The 23,601-nt window shown below is 45.9% G+C and overlaps 1 protein-coding gene across 1 annotated transcript; it reads right to left on the bottom strand.

Annotated features, from left to right (window-relative positions):
- Positions 1–474: 474 nt before the first annotated feature.
- Positions 475–1,155, bottom strand: LOC119314498. Its single transcript, XM_037589207.1, has one exon. It carries the CDS (start codon positions 1,153–1,155, stop codon positions 475–477), a length of 681 nt encoding a protein of 226 aa, XP_037445104.1.
- Between the last annotated feature and the right edge of the window lie 22,446 nt (positions 1,156–23,601).

Below are 23,601 nucleotides of genomic sequence, written 5' to 3'. Positions count from 1 at the left end.
GGACGTAAGTAATGTTTTGCAACGAGAATAAACACCTAACTACCTCTGTATTCAAAATGTTTTTCAAAAGTGTTGCATTCGAACTATTTTTAATATTGCGTGTGCAATGGTTTGTTAGAACATTGTGCATTGCTTTTAGTAGCATTTTGTAGTTGTTGTCCCTGCATTTCGACGCTGCATCCACAAAGTTACTAGTGCATGTGCGTTACGCTAATCGTGTAGCATCTGTACTGTGTTTATATTTTCTAGTTCACGCCAATATATTCTAATAATAGAAAACTCCAACATTGCATTGGAAATAAACTTTTTCAGAACATATGTAAACTGGAAGCAAACTACAAGGTTAACTGCGACAAAAGCAAATCTAAATTTAGAACAAGCAAACAGTAGTCTTGAGAGAAAGCAAATGTAACGAGAAATCTAGAATGGCATGAGCAATCTTGTAGATACTTTTCTTGGCCGGGACCACCTGCTTCAGTAGTCATAGTCGCCCCAGGACCTTGCGCGCTTCCTGGACTGCTCCTTCTCGAGTTTTTCCCGGCAGAGCCCTTCCTGGATAGTGGTGAGGCGGCTCCATATCTCGTACGCAGTGTAAGCATCTTTTGCCGCGTACTCGATGTGCCTCATGGTCAGGGGCATGCGCGCCCAGCGCTGGTGCTCTGCGTTGGTGATCTTCTTCTTCATGTCCTTGTAGTAGTCGTGGACAAGGATGCCTGAGACATCGCCAAGCGAGTCCAGGGGCTTGGTAGCTGTAGGCACCCTCCATTCCTTCTGGATGTCGACGAAGTGGACGATCTCCAGTCCGACGCGGCCGAGCATCTCTATGTCGCTGTCAATGGAGAAGCCAGCAAACGTGTACCTGGGGTCGGCGAGGAAGTTGTCGAACCTGGTGCAGTTCTTGTCGGCGGCGCTCAGTTGAAAGATCAGCACCGGATGATCTTTGCCGACGGAGAGTTGGACGAGGGCTGGTTTCTGGTCTTGGCCAACATCGTTGGTGTACACCACATCAACTCCGACGATCTTGTGGCGCTCGAATTTGAGGTGTCGCTCGTACTGCTTGATGATGGTGGCCGCCTTGTGCAACTCGTTGGTGTGGATCACTTGCAAGTTGGTGTTGCCATGGGCCTGCACCTCGAATTCCTTGGTGAATCCCATGGCCTGGAGAAGTTCGTCCTCCTGCAATCTGATATTTCGTGGGGAACAATGAGTGGGAGCGCAATGGCGATTTCTGTTGTTTGTGGAAGACAAGTCTGCAGCGGAAGTCTAAATTTAAGGGCGGGGAAGCGGCAAGGAGTGCATGATCTCACTGTCGATGCGGTTGTGCACATCGTGGGTTGTGGATTGTGGTTTCGTCTTCCCGACGGTGCGGTTGTGCACATCCTTGGTTTTTGATCATGGTTTTTCTTTATAAAAAATTAAAATAAAATCAGCAGTTATGATTTTAACAACCGTCGAATCTCCAGCAAGTCGGGGAGATGATCGTTGTCTTGCGTAGTTTGATGTCTAATGTTAACTTTTATAGTTTATCTCATGCGCAAGTCTCTGACCAAGAGAAGCATGCTTGAAGTGGCTGGTTTAACTCTCAGACACACGGGCGTGGTACATTCACTGGTCGTGGCAATTGTTTTCAGTGATACATTCAGTTTACCGTCGAATGTTAACTTTTCGCACTCTCGTTGTATAAGTGTTGTGCTTTATCAGAGGCACTGTTGCATGTCTGTGTTGCAACTGACGCTACGAGATGGGCAGAAAGAACGAGAAGCAACGAGGGGCGTGGACATGCAGCTGCAAGAAGCACCTATACAACAAGATGCGCAGATAGAGGCACACATACGGTGCTACGTGAGGCAGGGAGATGAAGTTGCGTGATTACACGGATGTTAATTCGTTGCTATGGTGCTACGTGAGGCACGGGCACGAACAAATAGCCGTGCACTGAACTACATGCGCAAAAAGCCACAGATGTGTTTCTGGGAAGCACCGGTCTCCATGGTTTTACTGCAAGGTGGGATTCAACATTTATCCAGGGCATTCCGGGTTTTACAAGTGTAGCAAGAATCGTTTTAAACTTATATGTTATTCTGTGACAAAGGAATGAACGTCGAATGTACGTGACGTGAGGATTGACAATAGGCATCCGTTACTGTTTTCTGGAATGTTTTCCAATTAACTGTTAGAGGCATGAATGTGCCGATGGAACAGGCACGATCATGTCTGAAATAGTTGCAAGTACGAGATGGGCACGAGAAGAAATGAGGGGCGTGGGCATGCAGCTGCGAAACACACTTATACAACGAGAAGCACAGCTAGAGGCACATGTACGACGCTACGTCAGGCACGGACATGAATCTATGTGATTGCATGGATGTCAATCTGTGCCTGTGTTCTATCAAGTGTTTTAACTGACAGTTTCTAAAGGCATGGATGCTTAAGGTGACTGAGCCATAGGGAAAGGCACTAGGTTTTTTGGAGGTGTATGCTTGAGCTCATCGCAACAAACTAATTGGCATGACGATATTATGCGGAGCACCATAGTGAAAATTATGTATAGTACTAACATGGGGAGCTAGCAACGTCACTAAACTATTCTGAAACACACTTCACCACAACCATACATTCTCCATTATTAGTCAGCGAATCCTTTTATTATTATTCAGCGACTCCATTTATCATTCTCCATTATTACTGTAAGTGTTTCACCTTCTTTTACAGGAAATTTTCACCACCGTCCTCTTCGACATAATTATATGCTCAGTTACATACCATGACATAACTAAATAACAAAAGTGGTGTGTATAACATGTTCAAAAAACATACATAAATTATTGAACTAGGAAGTATAGCCACCGGCAGCGCTCTATTAGGAAAGGTCGTTGATTATCATCCGCAGCAATTTCATGTTTCCCAGTGTTGGCCACCGCTTTTCAATTGTGACAAGGACAATTGAACCAACACTTAGCTGAGCTTCCCGGGCAAAATCTGAAAAACCTGTCACCTCCATTCTGCCGTCGGTTCGTATGGAGTATGTTGTGCTTGTGTCTATTGCATCATACATCTCTGTTAGGATGATTCCACCATTTTGAGGTAGATATCCCAGGTTCATATTTAGAAGCCTCACAACGGCAGACGGGATTCTCTGCAGATTGTACCGATATTACTAGATAAAATCAATGTACAAGGACATAAAACATCTAAAATAGCAAACAAAACCATGGCAGTGGATCAAAACAAATATTCAATGACTAACCAGGCGACCATTTATGACATTGGTGATGTTTAGACGCTGCACAAAGGGTACGGTGGGGAAGTCATCAGTCTCAAACACATAGTATATCATCTATCCAAATTGTCTGTATGAGAGGTTTACGCCTCGACCAAACACTGTTTTCTCAATGTACTCCCTTTCCGAGTCATTTAGAAAATCAAGAGCTGCATGGAAAAAATAACTCATTTTCAAACAAATTTGTTTAAACTGATGGACTCCATATTTAAGTTAAAAGGAATGGTTAAATACAATGAATGTGATCAAGTTGGGATGATAATCAATAGAATTGCATAAAACGTTTTCGAAATAACTTTGACTGTAAGTATGACATTCATTTAGTGGACAGGGGTAGGAGCACCAAAGTATGCTGATAAACGTATATGATAAAACAGGATGGAAGTTGGTGGAGTTACCTAGTGATGGTTTGGGAAGGGGCCTGTGACCTCCTTGAGAATCACTGAGTCTCAGATCTATCTCAATGGACAGACTCCCAGTATCCAGGTTTATGATGACTAGATCTCGGTAATGAAGATCATAGTCACTAATTAACTTTTCCCAGCCAGGTCCATGAATTTTTGACTGGTTGTGTTCATCAGTGATGCAGACCTCATATGATAGATCGTCGTTGGTGATCAGTACTGGATTCCTTTGTTTTCCTTCTTCTTGAAATGCTTGCTCTTTCCACTGATAGATTGAAGAAGTGACTTGCTGCCTGCAATAGCATGGCACATACTGCGCAAGGGAAAAAATCATCAAACCAGAAAGAAGGAATCCTTGAATACCGACATGTATAACCAAGACAGATAGCGCTTATCTTATATGTACCAATTGTTTTCAACAGGTTTCTATTTGGATAAAACAAGGTACATAAAAAATTGAAAACATGTCATTAAATTCTTAAATGTAGGCATTCCATTCCAACAATATGGTAGAAACTTCTATTTCCTCAATCAGAAAGATACACTAGTAAGATGCACTGTTATCGCGTTGTGAACAATATGGTAGTAACTGATGGGCAACACGGGGTGGCAAACATCTCTCCTTACCAGGCATGTCTTGAAGCATCGAGGAAGTTGCACTGTTATCGCGCTGTAAAGAACACCGGACTCCAATCCAGGGCAACCGAAGTTGGTACATATATCACAGCACATGGTTTCCCCTAGAATACGTTGCAACAAAACGGTTATATGAAATTCTCAAGACAAGGAAAATTTTATTATCTTGAAAAACTATTCGTCTAAACTGGCATTTTTACATAAATAGTCTTTCACAAGCAATTTCCTAAAAAGACACGTGCACAACTTTTGATTAGAAGGTGAACAGTAGATATGGCATATGTAATAACAGAGGAAATATGAAATTAATTAAATTAGTATTTTATTTTCCAAAAGTGGTTGCTTAATTCATCACAATTCAGTATTGACTATTTTTAGAGCAGTTCAAAATCTTGGTTGTCAATGTCAATCAGTGAAAGGATTTCTGCTTCCTATTTTTAAAAGCAGCTTCAGCAAATGTATATTTCAAGACAAGAGAGGCAAAGAGGAGAAACAATAGTCTATCAACAGGCCACTCAAAGGAGTGTTTGTAACATTGAAATTATATGTAAATTCGTCAGAGCCGCACCCAGCAACTTCGTCATCTGCAACCATACGCCATCGTCGCCGACACCCAACCACCGGAACATGTGTGGCTAGATTGTATTTGAAACGGATGATCCATCAACGTTAACCTTGTCTCCAGCGTACAGGACCCCAAACGTTATCATCAAGCACAGACGCCGACTCCCAGTCAATAGCACCCCAAACACCGATCTCCAGCACACTGTGGCCGGTTACGCAATAGAGCTCAACATCTGGCCACTCCCTTGGACTTCCGGCCACCACCGTTGTTTGCAAGACCTTATGGGCTTCAATTTAAACTAGCAACCTCCCTCGGCAAAGTTCATCGCTCACCTCAGACTTGGACGTCGCAGGTCACTGCAGCTCGTAGTGTTCTCGAGCACAAACGCCGACTCCCAACCAACCTATCCCTAATAAGCACAGGTCATGTATAGGTTCGGCCTCGTACTGTGCGGATTTGGGTTAGATCACAACGATTTTCCATGCAATTCCTAGCATAATAGCGTAGATGCGTCGCATTCAAACACGGAGAGACAAAACCAACAGAGAGGAAAACGGATCGTAGCGAAAAATTCACATAGAAACTAAGAGAAAATGGACTAACCCTAGATCTAGAGGGAGAATCGAGGGAGAAGGGACGATGAACTTTACAGCGGGTGAGCGGGAGGGGGCAGTCTGGGTTGGCAGAAAACAGAACAGACACTTATAATACGTGCCTGCTCATTGACATGGGGCTACTGTACAGCGGCAAAGACAAGACTATTGGCTTATTATGATCATAGAGGCACGCACGGACATCACCAACACGCACGGACTTACATGCAAATAAGGCACGCCCATGACGCACGACCATGCTTCTGTTTTCCAAAGTACTTTTCTCTAACACGGTCTCTCGGAGGGATAGGGACGTGAAGCCACGGTGCGCATCGTCATGTAATGATAAGAATGAGACACGCGTAAAGGCCTCTGTATTCTAAATGTTCTCAGTGACGTGTTCATTGACAGATGCGCGGTCTTTAAACAGTTGGTGCATGGTTGTTCTCCTAGTTGTTTTTGGGTTCTCCTGGTTGTTTTGCAAGACACGGCCACTCCGAGGGACAGGGGAGTGAAGCCACGGCGCGCACCTTTAAAATCTATAATCTATTTCTTTGACGAATTCTTCGGATGCATGAGTTTTGTTCAATATGGTAATGATAATGGGAACCCGACATCTAAAAAGTGATTGGAGGTTCGTTGCTGACCTTAAGTCGTTATCACAGCATTCCAAATGTTTTTATTAACGCGTCCACACGGACGTATGGTTTTCACAACCTCTCGATGCCGGTTCGTTTCCTGTGGGGTGCACGGACGTCCTTCGGAGAGGCGCAGTTGCAGCAGTTGCAGGTTTGCAGTCGACGCATGTTGCTTTTAAAATACAGAATTTCATGGAAAATAACTGAGATAAACAAGAGGATACTAGTTTGATTTTTGAGCATCTGTGCGAGCTGATTTCCTTTATCATTCGGTCCAGAAACATATGACCGATATTGAAAACAGAAAGCATAAACGTTTATATCCCTAATTTTAAAAATATGAGTTTACAGCCTCAAAAAAAACTTACAGACAGTACGGTGGAAAATGAGTGAGAATCGTTTGACCATGTTTACACAATGCAATCATTCAATACAGCAAGTACATCTCTCCAGACCTATTTTCAGCATCCACAGTTGAACGGATCTGGCAAATCCAGATATTCAACACCTGTGTTTTTTAAATCCATGTGCATATGCTTGCAAGTTGTTTTTAATTTAAGCTTGACACAATTAGAAGCCCTTTTGTCCATCTGAAGTGCCTCTTCTTGCCGTTTGTAAAATTCACGAGTGAAATCTCTACGCAGGCCAAACTTAAGCCTGATTGTCAGTAGCACCCTAGCATTGAGAACAAAGAATGTCACAAATGTAGTGTTTGCATCTGTGACTTCATAGTCTTCCAACGTTAATGTCCTCAAACAAATGTCGTGATTATTGAGAAACACCAACTGCTTTTGGCGACATTCATTTGTTATACCTGTTTGATCCCATCCTCCCCCCTAAACACACATGAAGAGCAAAACTGAGCAGTTAGTGCCAGTATATTATGTATATTGTCCGTGGGCTTTCAACGTGTGTGAAATCATCACCTCGATAAACAAGTTTTGCAAGCATCGAAAGCATCGCAGCAAGTCAACAATCTCATCCAGATTAAAGCATGTCTGTGAGATAAACAAGGTCTTGACAGAATCCAGCACCGCGTGTAGGCTACTTATGCAGAGACCCTTCATTGAGCACATAACGAGGTATTATTAGCTCGTGGATGTGAATGTCAAGTGCTTTTGAATAACGCAGATCAAAGTAACATGCAGAGGCAGTACCTGAATAACTGTAGAACCAATGATGATATTTGTTTCGTTGGGAAATTCAGAAAATTTTCCCAGTGTGTCCAACACAGGCGCGGACACAACTGTTATTTGTATTTGTGCATCTACAGAATCATGTAGCAGTCTCCGGAGGCAAGGCGCATCCAAAATGATCAGTTTTCCTTCGTCGGAATGAATGCCAATGCTTACAAGCCTAGCTGATTTTATTCATAGACAGGTGAATTTCTTGTTGCAAACAAGCAGCAGGCACTGCAGGGCAGGGCAACCGTGGTTGATGAACTTCCGCAAGGAGACATCCGATATATAAACCTTCACCAGCGAAAGTCTCCTGAGTAGTGGGAGGCAAAGCATTTCTACTAGATTGTCTTCTAGTTTGCACATGGCGAAGGTGACGGCATGGAGAGACGAGCGAAATCTAGAGATGGATGCCGGTGGCGACGGCATAGAAGAAGGGATTCTGACTGCTGATGACCCTGTATAGAAGAAATTTGGGAATATATGATAGAACTCTAAAACATGGAGTTTGTCCAGATTCCGAGACAGGAACAACTCATCGATGCCACAAGGTTGGCACTGGAGGTAGCTTGCCGGGATGCAGAGGTGGCGAATCGGGCCCTCGTGATCGGAGAGGACAGATACAGGAAGACTGAAGTCATCGGCGATAGATTCTCCGCGACAGTTGCAGCTAAGATGTCGGCATTGAGTTCCGAGGTATGTTTCCTGGATGGTTTGCTTACCCGAGAGAACACAGATGATTTGGCAGCAGATGTTTTCCAGAGATCTCGTAGAACGAGTATCAAGGATCACACGGAAGTCGATCTCGAGTGGTGCGGTGTGCCATATGCGGCACCACCGAGATGCGAGAACTTGTGTGCGCATGCCTTCCTTTATGGGCAGACGAGAGATGATCTCGCTGAGGATGGCGTCCGGGATATCGCTGATGCGGTCCGGACCAGACTCAACATGGTTCTCGGATCCAGTGGGCGGGCCACGGTCGCTCCTCTTAACGAGCTCAGAGGGCACGGGTACAGCTGCGAACCTCGTCTTCTTGTTGCTAGAGGCACGCTTCCTCGTCTCCATTGCCCAGCTCGTGCTGCCTCCGATGCAGGTCCCCGTGCGGTGGATCTGGGAAGAGGGCTAGGGTTTTACGATCCACAAAGACGACAATATATATACGTACCTAATCTATAAGATTTTGACAGACATGGTGGAATAGTCACGGCTTGGATTGACGTGCGTCTGGACGAGGCACGGCTACCAACCATGCGGACACAACAGAAGTTTGGTGGCAGAGCCAAGGTTCGGCATACTCAGTTAAGGATGCACGATTGTGCGGTCTGTAGAGACATGGTGGTGTGGAGCCATGACACGGTGGCAAGTGTCATGTGAGGCACGTGCGTGGAGGCGCTGGGGGCACCTAATCGCAGTCTGTGCAGGCACCGACCCCATTGAAGCCTCCATAGACATAGGTATCAACTCCCTGGATGCACAAAAGTGTGACTGCAAAGGCATGGCTGCGAACTCTCAGTTGAAAAGACATGGCTGTGGAGTCTCTGGATCCACGTCCCGTGTGTCTTCAGGGGAACATAAAAGCCACGGCTCATGGCACGTGAGGCACAAGGGTGTAGGCTCCGGAGGCACCGAAGTCTGGCCTCTACAGGCACGTACGATTGTCAACCATGTGGATGCACAAAATTACAGTGGCGGAGGCATGGATCCGAATACTTAGCTCCAGAGGCACGGGTGTGTATTCTCTACAACGACAACGGTCATGGCAAGTGTCATGTGAGGCACGTGTATTGAAACACCGGAGGCACGGAAATGAAGTCTCTTAGGCACGAGTGTCAACCCAACAGTCACAACTTATGTGACGTGAGGCACGTAGATGGACGCGGGCGCCGGGGGCACTGTCGGGGAGCCAATACACGCACGGGCGTGGTGTTTCTCCAGGCCTGGCTCAGTACAAACCCTCTCTGGGTTCTGGGTGCAGAAAAGTGTGCGCAGAAGGCGCCGAAGTCAGTAACCTTCCCTGGGTCGGCATAGTCTGTTAAAGAGCCACGACACGGTGGCAAGTGTCCTGTGAGGCACATGCGTGTAGGCGCTGGGGGCACCTAATTGCAGTCTCTGCAGGCACCGACCCCATTGAAGCCTCTATAGACATAGGTATCAACTCCCTGGATGCACAAAAGTGTGTTGGCAGAGGCATTGCTGCGAAATCTCAGTTGAAGAGACATGGCCGTGGAGTCTGTGGATCCACGTCCCGTGCGTCTCCAGGGGAACGTAAAAGCCACAGCTCATGGCACGCCAGGCACGAGGGTGAAGGATCCGGAGGCACCGAAGTCTAGCCTCTACAGGCACGTACGATTGTCAACCCTCTTAATGCACAAAATAACGATGGCAGAGGCATGGATCCAAATACTCAGCTCTGGAGGCACGGACGTGTATTCTCTGCAACCATAATGGTCACGGCAAGAGTCATGTGAGGCACATGTATTGAAACACCGTAGGCACGGTAATGAAGCCTCTTAGGCACGAGTATCAACCCAACAGTCACGGCTTATGTGACGTGAGGCACGTAGATGCAGACAGGCATCGTAGGCACTGTCGGGGAGCCACCACACGCACGGGCGTGGTGTTTCTCCAGGCCTGGCTGGGGCACCTAATCACAGTCTCTGCAGGCACCGACCCCATTGAAGCCTCCACCGACATAGGTATCAATTCCCTGGATGCACAAAAGTGTGACTGCAGAGGCATGGCTGCGAAATCTCAGTTGAAGAGACACGGCTGTGGAGTCTATGGATCCACGTCCCGTGTGTCTCCAGGGGAACGTAAAAGCCACGGCTCATGGCACGTGAGGCACAAGGGTGTAGGCTCTGGAGGCACCGAAGTCTGGCCTCTACAGGCACGTACGATTGTTAGCCATGTGGATGCACAGAATTACAGTGGCAGAGGCATGGATCCGAATACTCAGCTCCGGAGGCACGGGTGTGTATTCTCTGCAACCATAACGGTCACGGAAAGTGTCATGTGAGGCACGTGTATTGAAACACCGGAGGCACGGAAATGAAGCCTCTTAGGCACGAGTGTCAACCCAACAGTCACGTCTTATGTGACGTGAGGCATGTAGATGTAGGCGGGCGCCGGAGGCACTGTCGGGGAGCCACTACACGCATGGGCATGGTGTTTCTCCAGGCCTGGCTCAGTATAAACCCTCTCTAGGTTCTAGGTGCAAAAAAGTGTGCGCAGAAGGCGCCGAAGTCAGTAACCTTCTCTGGGTCGGCATACTCTGTTAAAGAGCCATGACACAGTGGCAAGTGTCCTATGAGGCACGTGCGTGCAGGCGCTGGGGGCACCTAATTGCAGTCTCTGCAAGCACCGACCCCATTGAAGTCTCTACAGACATAGGTATCAACTCCCTGGATACACAAAAGTGTGTTGGCAGAGGCATGGCTGCCAAATCTCAGTTGAAGAGACATGGCTGTGGAGTCTGTGGACCCACGTCACGTGCGTCTCCAGGGGAACGTAAAATCCACGGCTCGTGGCACGCCAGGCACGAGGGTGCAGGATCCGGAGGCACCGAAGTCTAGCCTCTACAGGCACATACGATTGTCAACCCTCTTAATGCACAAAATAACGGTGGCAGAGGCATGGATCCGAATACTTAGCTCCGGAGGCACGGGCATGTATTCGCTGCAACCACAACGGTCATGGCAAGTGTCATGTGAGGCACATGTATTGAAACACCGTAGGCACGGTAATGAAGCCTCTTAGGCACGAGTATCAACCCAACAGTCACGGCTTATGTGACGTGAGTCACGTAGATGCAGGCGGGCGCCGGAGGCACTGTTGGGGAGCCACCACACGCACGGGCGTGGTGTTTCTCCAGGCCTGGCTTAGTATAAACCCTCTCTGGGTGCAGAAAAGTGTGCGCAGAAGGTGCCGAAGTAAGGCCTCTACAGGTACGTGTACCAACCTTCTTGGTACTCAGTTAGAAAATCACGATTGTGAAGTTTATAGGGAAAGTCTGAACTCAAGACGAAGAACAACCGGCATTTCACGATACACATGGTTTTATTGGCCTACGAATCACGGACTTGCTTCAGTATTGGAAAGGCTCCTACCGACGAGTTCATTATCAGTGGGAATATGGTGCTGTACTAACAAAGAGTCAGTTTCGTGCCGGTAAAATACTCAGAATCTTTCCGCTGAAACATTCAATGTGCTTGAAGGCACGGACATTTGCACAGTCACAACACTTTCATTTGCATAGTCACAACACTTTCTGGTCAAGGATTGTTATGGCAAGCTTACAGACGGTACAAAATACTACAAGGGTTGTCTGTTTGTGTTTAGACAAAACGCACGTTCAAAAGGGCGCAACAACATGTAAACCTGCAACCTTGAACAACTTACTCTAGCTTTGTATTCAGCAGTCACATCTGAATGGGTCCGTCAAATCCAGGTATTCAACACGCGTGAGTTTTACATAAAAGAACCGGTGCTTGCATGCTCCTGACAATATAAGGCGAGCACGTTCAGAAGCCTTTTTGTGCCACAGAAGTTCCTTTTGATGCTTTTCATAAAATTCTTCCGTGAAGTCTTGGTCGAAACTGTAGTTAAGCCTCATGGTCTCAAGCTTGCTTGCACTGAGAACAAAGAATCTCAAAAATTCAATGTTTACCAAGCAGGGTTCATAGTCATCCAGCGTAACTGTCTTCAAACGAAAGTCATCTTGTTTGACAAACGGTTGGTGCTTACGACGCCATGTATTTGTTTCTCCGCAACAGAGTCCTCCCTACATGTACATGAAGAATGAAAATACTTAAGCTCTAAAAACAATGATTCTGTCAAAAGAGCATCCAGTGTAAATTATTTATTGGTTTTTTTGTACATATGGGTGTATGTAATACTAAAACATGTCTAGCCACGGGTGTATCAATTTACAGACAAATGCAAGACAAGCTTTTTAAGAAATATAGTAGAAGTAGTACAGTATGCATGTTATGGGTTTTCAATGTGTGCGAGAATCATCACCTCGATAAACAAGTTCTCAAGGCTTCGAAAGCATTGCATGAGGGAAACGGCCACGTCCACTTCAAGACACGCCTTGACGAGCAAAGTCTTGACCGTTTGAAGCACTGTTGACAGGCTGACTGCCGGCAAACCCTGTATGGTGCATGCATAACAATTTTAAAAATTGAACAAAAGGTTCTATTACATGAAATTTGTTTACTCGGACAAATGCAGCTGAAAACTAGGTACCTGGATAACTGTAGGGTTACGCGTGACCTTGGATTCAGAGAAAAAATCATGGAATTTGCCCAGAGTCTCCAGTTTAGGTGCAGACATGATAGTTATCTGCAAGTTGCTGCTGATAATATCGTTAAGCAACCGCTGAAGTGACAGGGCATCCTCTATAACAAGTTCGCCACGTCCATAGCGAATTCCAATGCTTACAAGGTTACGTGAGTTTATTCGTATGCAACGGCTTTCCATATTCCAAGTAAGCAGAAGGCACCGGAGTGCGGGGCAACTAGAGTGGATTATGCTTTCAAGCGAGATGTCTGATATACCAACGTCCACAAGCGAAAGTCTCTTGAGCACTGGTAGTTTAAGAGCCTGAACGTAACTGTCTGGTATTTGGCAAAGAGCAAAGGTGGCGGTGTGTAGGGAGGATGCAAAGCGAGAGAAGGACGTCGGTGCAAAAGGCGCGGATGATGGTTGTGTGAGTGGTTGTACGACACACTCTCTCACGAAATCTGGGAACGTGTAATAGAACCTGAGCACCTGGAGATTGTTCAGTTTGTATGATTTCAGCCAGGCATCAACGACAGAGTGTCTGGACTGGAGGTAGCACGCCGGTATGCAGAGACGGTGAACTGCGCCCCCATGGGCGGAGAGGATGGCTTCCGTAAGGGTCATATCGTCAGTGCCAGATTTGCGAGGGCACCGAGTTCCGAAGTGCCTTTCGCAGGCGAGCTCCCAAGTAGGAGGCGCCACAGAGATTTTCTCGATATGAACTGTTTCTAGAGGCTTAAAAAGACGAGCGACAGGGATCTCACGGCAGTCGAGATTCAGAGGAGCGGTGGGCCATAAAGGATGCCATTGACGAGCGAGGATGCAAGTACGGATGCTATCCCTGATGGGGAGACGAGAGATGATCTCACCTAGGATGACGTCTGGGAGATCGCTGATGCGGTCTGGACGAGTTTTTTTCCCGTGCTCCTCAGATCCGGTGGGCGGACCCTCACCGGTCCCCTCCGGTACCGTCAAACACCCAGCGGAATGCGTCGTCGGTGGCATGAGCCTTGCCCTCTTGGTACGAGAAGCATCGGACTCCATATAGGAGCGACGCGTGTGGTGGATCTGGAAAGACGGGTTGGAGTCGACTTTTGCACGCTGTCTGAAGTGTCTACAACGCCTTATAGAAATGAACAGATGGAGTAGTATTTTTTAAGTGATGTCGCTGCGAGAACAGGGACATCGGACAGTGGCAACAAGTGGGACTCCATGCCTCCAATTGATTCACGCACATGCCTCTCTGAGCAGCGTGTCACTACAAACATACTGAACACGCACGCACGATCCCAACTCTTCTTTTTGACATGGGACGCACGACCGCAAGTCTTCTTCTTAATATGGCACCGTGCCTCCGCTTGCGCGACCAACGTGCCTATCCGAGGACACGACTCAGCTGAAATAATGACAACTGGGAGGGACGGCCGTACCCTCTTATACTACATGACCGTGCCTTCACTAACTTCACGGTTGTGTCTCTCTTACTGCACAAAGTCAGCTAAGTTAACCAAAGCACGGAGGCATGACCATGAGTCTTCTTAACACAGGACTGAGCCTGCACTAGGTTCAAGTGCCTCTGTGAGCAAACATGTTGAACCAAGAGACACACCCACAGCAAAAACAACATCAACAAGAAACAACAACAACAGCCACAACAACCACATTTAGGATCACATCTGCTTTCAGTACCATAGTCTGAATAATAATTTAAACTGATAAGTTCTATTAGGTATGTAGTACGACGATTTCAACTGCACTCATAGTTTGAAATAACACACATATGATACTTAACTTAATACCATAGTAGTTCAAATTTATGTGGTCTAAAGACCGGTGATCACAAGTGAGAGCGAGTCCTGCCCGCGCACAGTGTGCCACTCGATAGTAATCAGTACAACGCAATTAACTGTCAGCCTGGCTGCATTTGCAAAAGGAGAAATCCCGGTGATCGCCATCCTTCCATCTTTGTGTATACAATAGGTGCCAGGAAAATCAATGTTGCTGAAAATTTGAACAAGCCTGATGCTGCCCTTGAGAGGCAAATATCCAAGCTTCATCCTAAGATCATTTGTAACAATAGCTGGGATTTTCTGTACAATAACAAATTATTCTGGCATTAGATTACGAAGACACGCATGTTGACTGTGGTTTAGAGAAATAAACAACGACATACCAAATGGTCTGTGTGAACGTTGGTGAAACATAGACGGTGCACAAAGGTAATGGCAGGGATGTGTTTAGCATTTAGGACTAGTTTAATCATGCAGGCCATGTCGATATAGGAAAGTTTTATGCCCCGGGTGTAGACTGTCTCGTCTATGTAGCTCCTTTCCGATAAACTGAGGCCTTCGAGGGCTAAGTAAATACAACCATGTATTAGCCACCGTGTGTGAAGCACTAAATAAAGCAGTTAAAACTAAAATAAACGAATATTGGCTTTTAAAAGGGAAATTACAGTTATAAACTACATTGTGAGTACAAAGAAAGTTTTAATACATTATATCACAAAGATTAAGCACATAGATATCAATGGCACGCCACAGTAAAATTATAATAGATAAATGTTAAACTAGAACAAATATTGATAAGCGATCAGAATGTACCAACGGAAGGTTTGGGAAACGCTTTGTGACCTCCTTGAGATTCACTCAACATCAAGTCAATCGGAAAGAAGAAATCTTTTGCTTGCAAATCCAATTTTATAATATCACCATAAAATAGATCATAGTCACGTATCAAATTTTCCCATCTAGGTCCATGAAACTTAGACCTGTGGTCGCAATCTGTAAACTTAATCTTGTAAGACAATTCCTCAGTAGTGCCGAACACAAGGTCAAAATCTTCATCTTCAAAACCATCCTCGAAAGCTTCATCTTTCCATAAAGAGATCAAAGAAAGGACCTAGTTCCGGTAGTAGCATGGGACATACTGCATAAAAGTAAAATCAAGACAAAGGTAAATAAATGTTTTACTGATTTTTAGAAAAAAATGCATGAAATTGTTTTTTTTCCTTCAAATTTCCTGGCTTTCAGGCACGGGCACAGGCACCATCTATGACATTTAATTAAACCTATACAAAACAATTGAACTTCTAATTACATTACATCAAGGCCTATAAAATAAAAACAAGTATGCGCAGTATAGTTCGCTCCGAACGAATACGTGTGGTTGCTGACTGCGGAATAAAGATAACTTACCAGGCATGACTCATAAGAACGAGGCAAAGACACAATCAAGAAAGATTGGGCAACATCAGATTCAACACCGGGACAGTTGAGGTTCCTGCAAACATTACACGCCATGTTTGTCTGCGAGATGTAACAATATGTAAGACTCAGGTTCATTAATTATTAAAAAAATGTTTCAACACTCTACTAATCGCACAAAGAATTAAAGGACTGTATATCACTGATACATGCTTGTTTCAACGATTAAGGTAGAGGGGAACGAATGCTGCTACGGTGATATCCCTCGATCTTAGTGTCTCTGCAAAAAAATGAAAAAACACGCACAGAGCTCCTCAAATCTACAAGCTTGCAGCGAACTAACTGAAAAAAATCAACTGTTGCCCCCCAAGATTATTCCCCTATGGAACCTCTTAAAAGAGGTAAGCTATTAACACAAAAACTAATATTAAAAGGGTAACATAAAACAAGAATCCATCTAAAAAAACACAGCGCGGAAGGCGTAAGTATTAAGCAGAAGGGAGAAAACTTACTGTATTTCAGAGAAAGTGGGCGAATCGTAGATCCATCTATGTGGACTATAGAGTGAGGAAGACGAAGCAAGAAAGATGAAAGGAACCAGAGAAGAAGGGGAGCGGAAGAGCAAGTGACTCGGGAGAGAAGATGAACAAAACGATGTATTTATGGAGTAATTATGGAGAGGGAAGTAATTTTTTGTACTCGCTCGCCAAAGTTGAAACTAGTACTGACCCGTACGTGTGTTTTGTGCAGTCACGGTTGTGCACTCTCTGGATGCACAGAAGTGTGCCGGCAGAGGCATGGGTCCGACTATCCGGTTAGAGAACCACGTTTGTGAAGTGACATGGGTGTGGCACGACAAGCCCCGTAGGAGTCACTGCAAGTGTCACGCGAGGCACGTGGATGTAGGCACTTGAGGCACGACATTGAAGGCACAGGAGGCATGGATGTAGGTACTGGAGGCACTGAAGTACTGAACCTAAGAGGAGACCTTTTGTGAGTGCGGAATGTTCCGAGATTTACTGTGGAAGAGAGGAAATAAGAGAGTAGTGGAGGTGGGAGAGTTGGAAATGATGGAACCGTCTGTTATCTTCGACTGTCTAATTTTAGCATCAAGATTCGTGCCGCCTGGCTTTTTTTTGTTCGACGTAGCGTCTTAATACACGTGCCATCCCAGCAGAAAAAGGGGGGGGGGCGGCGGAGGTGGTTGGTGGTTGGTGGGTCTTGCGAGTAGGTGGAGTATTTGGTCGATCCGGACCATGTCGAAGTCCTCTGGCTCTCTCACTATATCTCTCCCCCCTCTCGCTATCTCTCTCTCTACCTCTCTATCTCTCTCTCTCTCCTCTTGAATTCGATGCCGCCCACGGCTTCGCATCTGCTCACATCCTCCGGGCCATGTCGACACAAAAGTTCGGACAAGATGGAAGGAAGGAAGACTTAAACTTCCTTGAGCTGGATTTTGATTTCTATGTAGGTGATTTCATTGTACTTGCGGAGCATTAAACTGTGATTCGTTTTCCAAACAAAAGATCTGAGCTATAAACATTCCTGTGTCCTTGTAGGAGAATCCTGATACCATCCAGGACCATGATTTCTGTGGCAAAGAGCTCGACCGTCCTCTCTACTGTGTTCTCCATGATACCAAGCCTCTCAGGTGTGTGGCTTTTGAAGGAAGTGACACGGGGAGGAGGTTCTACGGCTATGCTGTGAAAGTTAGTCACTTTCGAAAATCCGAGCTACTTTCTTATTGAATCAAACTATTTGGATATAGGACTTATTGTCTTCCAAAGAAGACTTATTTCTTCTTGTGTTTTCCGGTTGATTGTAGAAAACATTGTGTAGTCCTTTTACTTTACATAAAAGGCTAAAGGTCACTACTTATCTTACATCACTGAAAACCAAAGAAGTGATCTAGACACTCTCATGTTTGTTTACAGATGGGACTTCTGTTTAATTGTCAGTATATTCTTCAAAAAAAAATTCTCTAAATAACTTGACTACAGAGGTAGCTCCAGATTAATTCAAGCTGGCTGAAAAGAAACTAAGTACAATTGTGAAATAACTCCGCGGACAGGGTAGGCGAAGTACCATAATTAGTGTTGTGGGTACCTAACCATTGACGCGCCACATTGCACAAACACGGTTAGTTAGTTGAATGAGGTTATGAAGCAAGTATATGTGAACTTTATTATATTCCAGAGCTCGTGCAGCACTGTATTAATAGTCTCTGTTTATTTTGTTCCTTTTTGTTCGCAGAGAGGCGTGAACTGTGGAGTCGTCGAATGGGTTGACCGCCCATGGCCTGTCATTATGCAGAGGTGCCTACTCAAGCTCTGTGGGAAGTTGCAAGCAAAGGATGAAGAGATAAATAGGCTTAAAATGGATATTGAACAAGTGAACCTTAAGCTAGAGAACCTTGTTGCAGCTGTGGAAGGAAGTAATGTAACTACCATGACGATTGACAGGCAAAAGAAGTAGATGGGTATCGTTGATAAAGACGTCAAGCGCATTCAGAGGTCTCTCACAAGTGCCATTCATAATATTAAGGACGACAAGGTTGATATTAAGCTGGACAGGGATTTTCTGAAGGAGGAGCTGCATAAGCTGAAGGAGAATAGAAGCAAGATGCAAAGCGCCATCTGTGAGATTTGGGGCAAGGGTTTGTGAACACTGATGACCTCCTAATGATCAAGGCAATCCTCGAAGAATGATCATTAACAGTTGCCTTCTTTCGAAATGTTGCAAGGGATACTCGTCTAGTATAAGTTTATGCTTGGACATAATTACTTGACTAAAGGCATGTATCTCATTTTTTGCAATCTCTCATAGGGTGTGTGACGGTCTACGCAGATCAAATATTTATCTCCTGAATATTTTATATTTCAAAGAAACGTGCTGCTAGCGAGGCGCATCCAACAATATTTCATCTTGCATCATTCAATGAGGCATGGGTTACTGTAATTTAGCAAGGCACATGTGTCGCTTTGGCAGGCATGCGGAACCATGCCTCTGATAACCTGACACTGACTTGTCAAAGGCACAGTCCTATGTGAGACACAAGCACCGCACTAGCCCTGACACACATAAAATCTACAATCTACAGAGTCCTGCTTACTCCTGATGCAGACGCACATCTGTGCCTCCGTGGCTGAATAGTTTGTACTCAGACATAAACTCGTCCACGGACATGCCTTTACACGAAAGGCACGTACAGCCTGAGCTCGCTGGGAGCACGGTTTGAGATTAAGCAGAGCCACGACCATGTGCACGTACAGTCTGCCACCAAAGGAGGCAGTGTCGTCCGGTCACTGCAGACGCACTGGCACTCATGCACTAGATGCACGTTCCTTGCAGAACAGGCAAGGCGGTGCCTCTTCTCTTCCAAAAGTTTTTGTTCCCTGGTCGACTACCGCACATGAATGTTTTTGTAGCATCGCGATAGTGACATAAACTATCAAATTTTCAGAACAGCGGGTGCATACCACAAGAGCATTGTTATAACAAGCTTACAAAACGGTGCAAAAGGCGAATGGATTGTTTGGTCATGTTTAGACATAACACGGTCTCAGATTAGCGCAACAACATCTAACTGTACTAGCTTGAGGAAGTAACTTCAGCCCTGTGTCCAACAGGCACAAGTAAACGGATCTAACAAATCCAGGCATTCAACACGCCTGTGTTTCAAATCCAAGCACAGATGATTGCAGCATGCTGATAACTTGAGATGGGCGTGTTTGGAAGCTTTATTCTCCCACATGAACAACTTCTGTAGCTGTTCGTGAAATTCCTGCGTGAAGTCCGAGGGAAAGCGAAACTTAATCCTCATGGTCTCTAGCTCCATTGCATTCAGAATAAAGAACCTCACAAACTCAGTGTTCTTCCTGTTTTTTTCATAATCCGCCAGCGTTACTGTCTTTAAATGAATGAATTGTTCTTTGAGAAACTCGCGGTGCTTGCGACGCCAAATATTTCTTCCACCATCAGGAACGTTTCCTCCCTGAAAATGCATAAAGGTTGAAAGATACTCAAGGTCTATTAAAGGACAAAATGAACGATAAATTCCATGACCCCTGTACCAATCAGTTCATCGAACACTTCCCTAGATACGGATGTATGTATAGTAATAATAAAAAAACATGCCTAGGCATAATGTGTATCCATTGCAAACAAAATGTAAGACAAGCTTTTTGAGATGCAAGGAGTGCTGCACTATGCACGATATTAGCTTTTCATTGGGTATGAGAATCATCACCTAAACAAAAAAGTCCTCCAGATTTGGAAGGCACTTAAGCAAGTGAACGGCCATGTCCACTTCATAAGACATGGCCAAAAACAAGGTTTTGACAGATTGCCGCATTGTAGATAGGCTGACCGTCGCCAGACCCTTCACATAACATAGAAAATAAAACATAAAATTATTACAACAAAAGGTTGCATGACATGAAACTACTTTCTCAAGGAAATGAAGCTGCAATTGTTGTGAAATGTCAGTATCATAAGACCCGTGGAGCCATGCGAGATCCTGAATTTGCCCAATGTCTTCAGTTTAGGTGCAGAGACGATGAATACCTGCATGTTATTGCTCTGGAGATCGTGGATCAACCTTTGAAGCAAGAGGGCATCCTCGATGATGAATTCTACTATCTCACCACGGATGCCGATGCTTACAAGGTTAGGGGAATTTATAGTGATCCGATGCCTTTCTCTATTGCAAACAAGCAGCAGGCACTCGAGTGCAGGGCAACTAGAGTTGATTATGCTTTGCAACGAGAAGTCTGATATATCAACCTCAACAAGCGAAAGTCTCTTGACCAGTGGTAGTTCAAGTACCTCTACATAATGGTCTGGTATTTGGCAACAAGTGAAGCTGATAGTGCGCAGAGAACAGGAAAACCGAAAGACGGACTTCAGTATTGAGGGCGTAGATGAAGAGCATGTGTGTGATAGTTTGACAGTTTTTTTCACGAATCGTGGAAACAGGTAGTAAAACTCAAGCACCTGGAGATTGTTCAACCTGGGGGACTCAAGCCAGGCGTGGACAGTAGAGGGTCTGCATTGGAGGTAGCACGCCGGTATACAAAGGCAGAGAACTGTGCCCACATGGCTGGAGAAGATGGACTCTAGAAGGGACGAACCATCATCAGGAACTGTTTTTCCCTGATACCAAGTTCCGATGTATCGTATGCGAGCAAGCTCCTCGCTGTAGGCAGAGGCCCTACTGATGATCTCGATATGAACTGTTTCTAGAGGGTTAAAAAGACGTGTGATAGGGATCTCACGGAAGTCCAGATTCAGAGGAACGGTGGGCCAAACAGGGCGCCAACGACGTGCGAGGATTTGAGTACGAACGCCTTCCTTAGTGGACAGACGGGAGATGATCTCACCGAGGACACCATCCGCGAGGTCGCTGATGCGGTCCGGACCAGACTACGCTTCTTGATCCTCGGATCCAGTAGGTGCACCCTCGCCGCTTCCAGCCGCTACCTCCAAACCACCGGAAGAGGCCGTCACCGATGGCGCGAGCCTCGCCCTCTTGGTGCTCGAGCCACCGGAGTGAACCTCCATCTCCGCCTCCATTGCTGGGATCGCGTGGCATGTGAGCGCCGCTATTTGTGGCGTGTATCTGGAAAGACGGCTAAGTGTAACTGGGTGCGGGAAGGAAGGGGAGAGAAGTGGAGGAATCAGTTCAAGATCAACAAAAACAAATGATCGAACTCCTCTCTTTGCATTAGATCAAGTGCTATAGATAGCACTGGAACACATGTTTTCAGGGGGCGTCGGTTAGGACGGAACCGAGGCGACTGCAGAAAGCAACCGCCGCAAAATACCACTATTAATATTGATATTATTTCCCCCACAAAATAATACATATAGAAATAATTAATTTCCTGTTTGAGGAAGGAAACGAGGCACAACCTTTTAGAATAGGGGAGCACTGCCCTGCATGCCATAGAGGCATGTTCGCCGATTGGAGTAGCAAGAGCAGGTTCTCTGCAGTGCAACGTTACTGTCATTAAGTGTTGCAGAGTGACAGCCGACTATCCGTGTTACATTTGTTTTTGTTGTAAGATTTTACCTCCAATGCACAAGGGCGACTTTTGATGTTTAGTAGCATGATGGTCCTTTACGCATGAAGGAGACTTTCTGTGTGTTAGTGTTTTAGGTCACAGGCACGGTTGACCAGCCCGTGAAGTGGTCAAAGCGTCCAAGGAAAAGCCGCCTCATCCTTGATTCAGTGTTTCGGGTTACAAGCACGGGCATGCAGCGCTCAAAGGCATGGTCGGTGGTATTGCATAGAGTCACGCTAGCCTATGACTCTATCAGACAGAGATGCACGGGCGTTTAGCCCACGGGGGTGAACCTTTGTCTTACGCACAGCCACAGACGTTTAGTATGCGAGGCACGAGGCACGGATTGGCCTATATGAGAGACACTGTTTTTTAAAGCGTGTTTCCTTGTATTCGAAAGCACACACGTCAAGTCCATACAGACACGGTTCAGTGCCGAGTTGCGTCACGCTTCTTTCTTGATAAAGGCGTCGATATTCGAGGATATCACTGTTTCAGTGTCAAGGGTCACAAGCAAGCACGGGCATACAACCCTCAAAGGCATGGCGTGCTATTACATAAAGTCACGCACAAAGGTTTTCTGATTGTATTCCGAATGAGTCGGTGGGCACGGTCAAAAGGAGAGGCATGGACGTCAAGCCCACGGAGGCATAGTTTGTTCTTACTCGGAGTCACGTTTGTGCGTTTATTACGAAAACCTAATAGAATCGGGCGACTGTCCTTGTTACAATTGTTTTTGTTGTAAGATTTTACCTCAAATGCACGAAGGCGACTTTATATGTTTAGTAGCGTCACGGTCCTATAAGCATGAAGAGACATCTTGTGTGTCAGTGTTTCAGGTCACATGCACGGTTGTCAAGCCCACAAATGCACGAAGGCGACTTTATATGTTTAGCAGCGTCACTGCCCTTTACGCATGAAGACGACTTTCTGTGTGTCAGTGTTTTAGGTCACACACACGGTTTTCAAGCCCACAAACGCATGACCTGTAATTATCCAGAGTCACCTTCGTGTCTCTTTGTGTTCCAAATGCATCCGTTGATTATATTACATGACGTGCATGGTCGAGACGCCGAGGGAGGCATGCTTGTGTTTAATGCGGAGCCACGTTCATGCGTTGATTGCGGAAACCCAACGTTTCGACAGGTGTTTCCACCTACTCGGGTGTGAACGCCACATGGCGCTGCCACGGAAACCTAAGGGTCCGACGGGCGTCTCCTCCGGTGATGCCGGTCTAGCTCGTCGCCCGAGGCCAGGCTCCGGCTATTTAAGGCGGACGAACGGAGTCTCAAAACCCTAGCCACACACTCTTCCCCCCTCTGCCCGCCGCCAGGCCATCCATTCCTCTTCCTGATCTCTATCCTGACCCTCTCCGCCATGGCTGGTCAGGAGGAGACTACTGCGGAACCCAGTGTCCAGACACTGCAGGAGATCCAAGCTGGCGAGGGCTCCTCATCTGTGAGTTCACTCTGCTTCCGCTTCATTTGTTTTTTCCTTTCTTTCGGCTACTTGATTTAGTAGTGAAACGTGAATAAGCCAGACGGAGTCTAGAAACCCTAGCCACATTCCCTTCATCCTTTTGTACGCCTCCAGGCCATCCAGTCATCTTGCTGTTCTCTATCCTGAGACTCTTAGCCACTGCTGTGCAGAAGGAGATTACTCCAGAGCGCCGTGTCCAGTCGCAGCAGGAGATCTTGGCTGGCGAGGGTTCCTCATCTGTAAGTTCGCTCTGCTTCGGCTTCATTCGTTTTTT

Source organism: Triticum dicoccoides, chromosome 1B (assembly GCF_002162155.2).
Source record: "Triticum dicoccoides isolate Atlit2015 ecotype Zavitan chromosome 1B, WEW_v2.0, whole genome shotgun sequence".
In the NCBI taxonomy this organism is placed as follows: domain Eukaryota; kingdom Viridiplantae; phylum Streptophyta; class Magnoliopsida; order Poales; family Poaceae; genus Triticum; species Triticum dicoccoides.
The sequence above is the reverse complement of the archived record's forward strand: the minus strand, read 5'-3'. Positions and strand labels throughout refer to the sequence as shown.

What these genes read in the sequence shown, in the direction of transcription:
- LOC119314498 (XM_037589207.1), bottom strand. Translation starts at nt 1,155, where the DNA reads ATGGGATTCACCAAGGAATTCGAGGTGCAGGCCCATGGCAACACCAAC.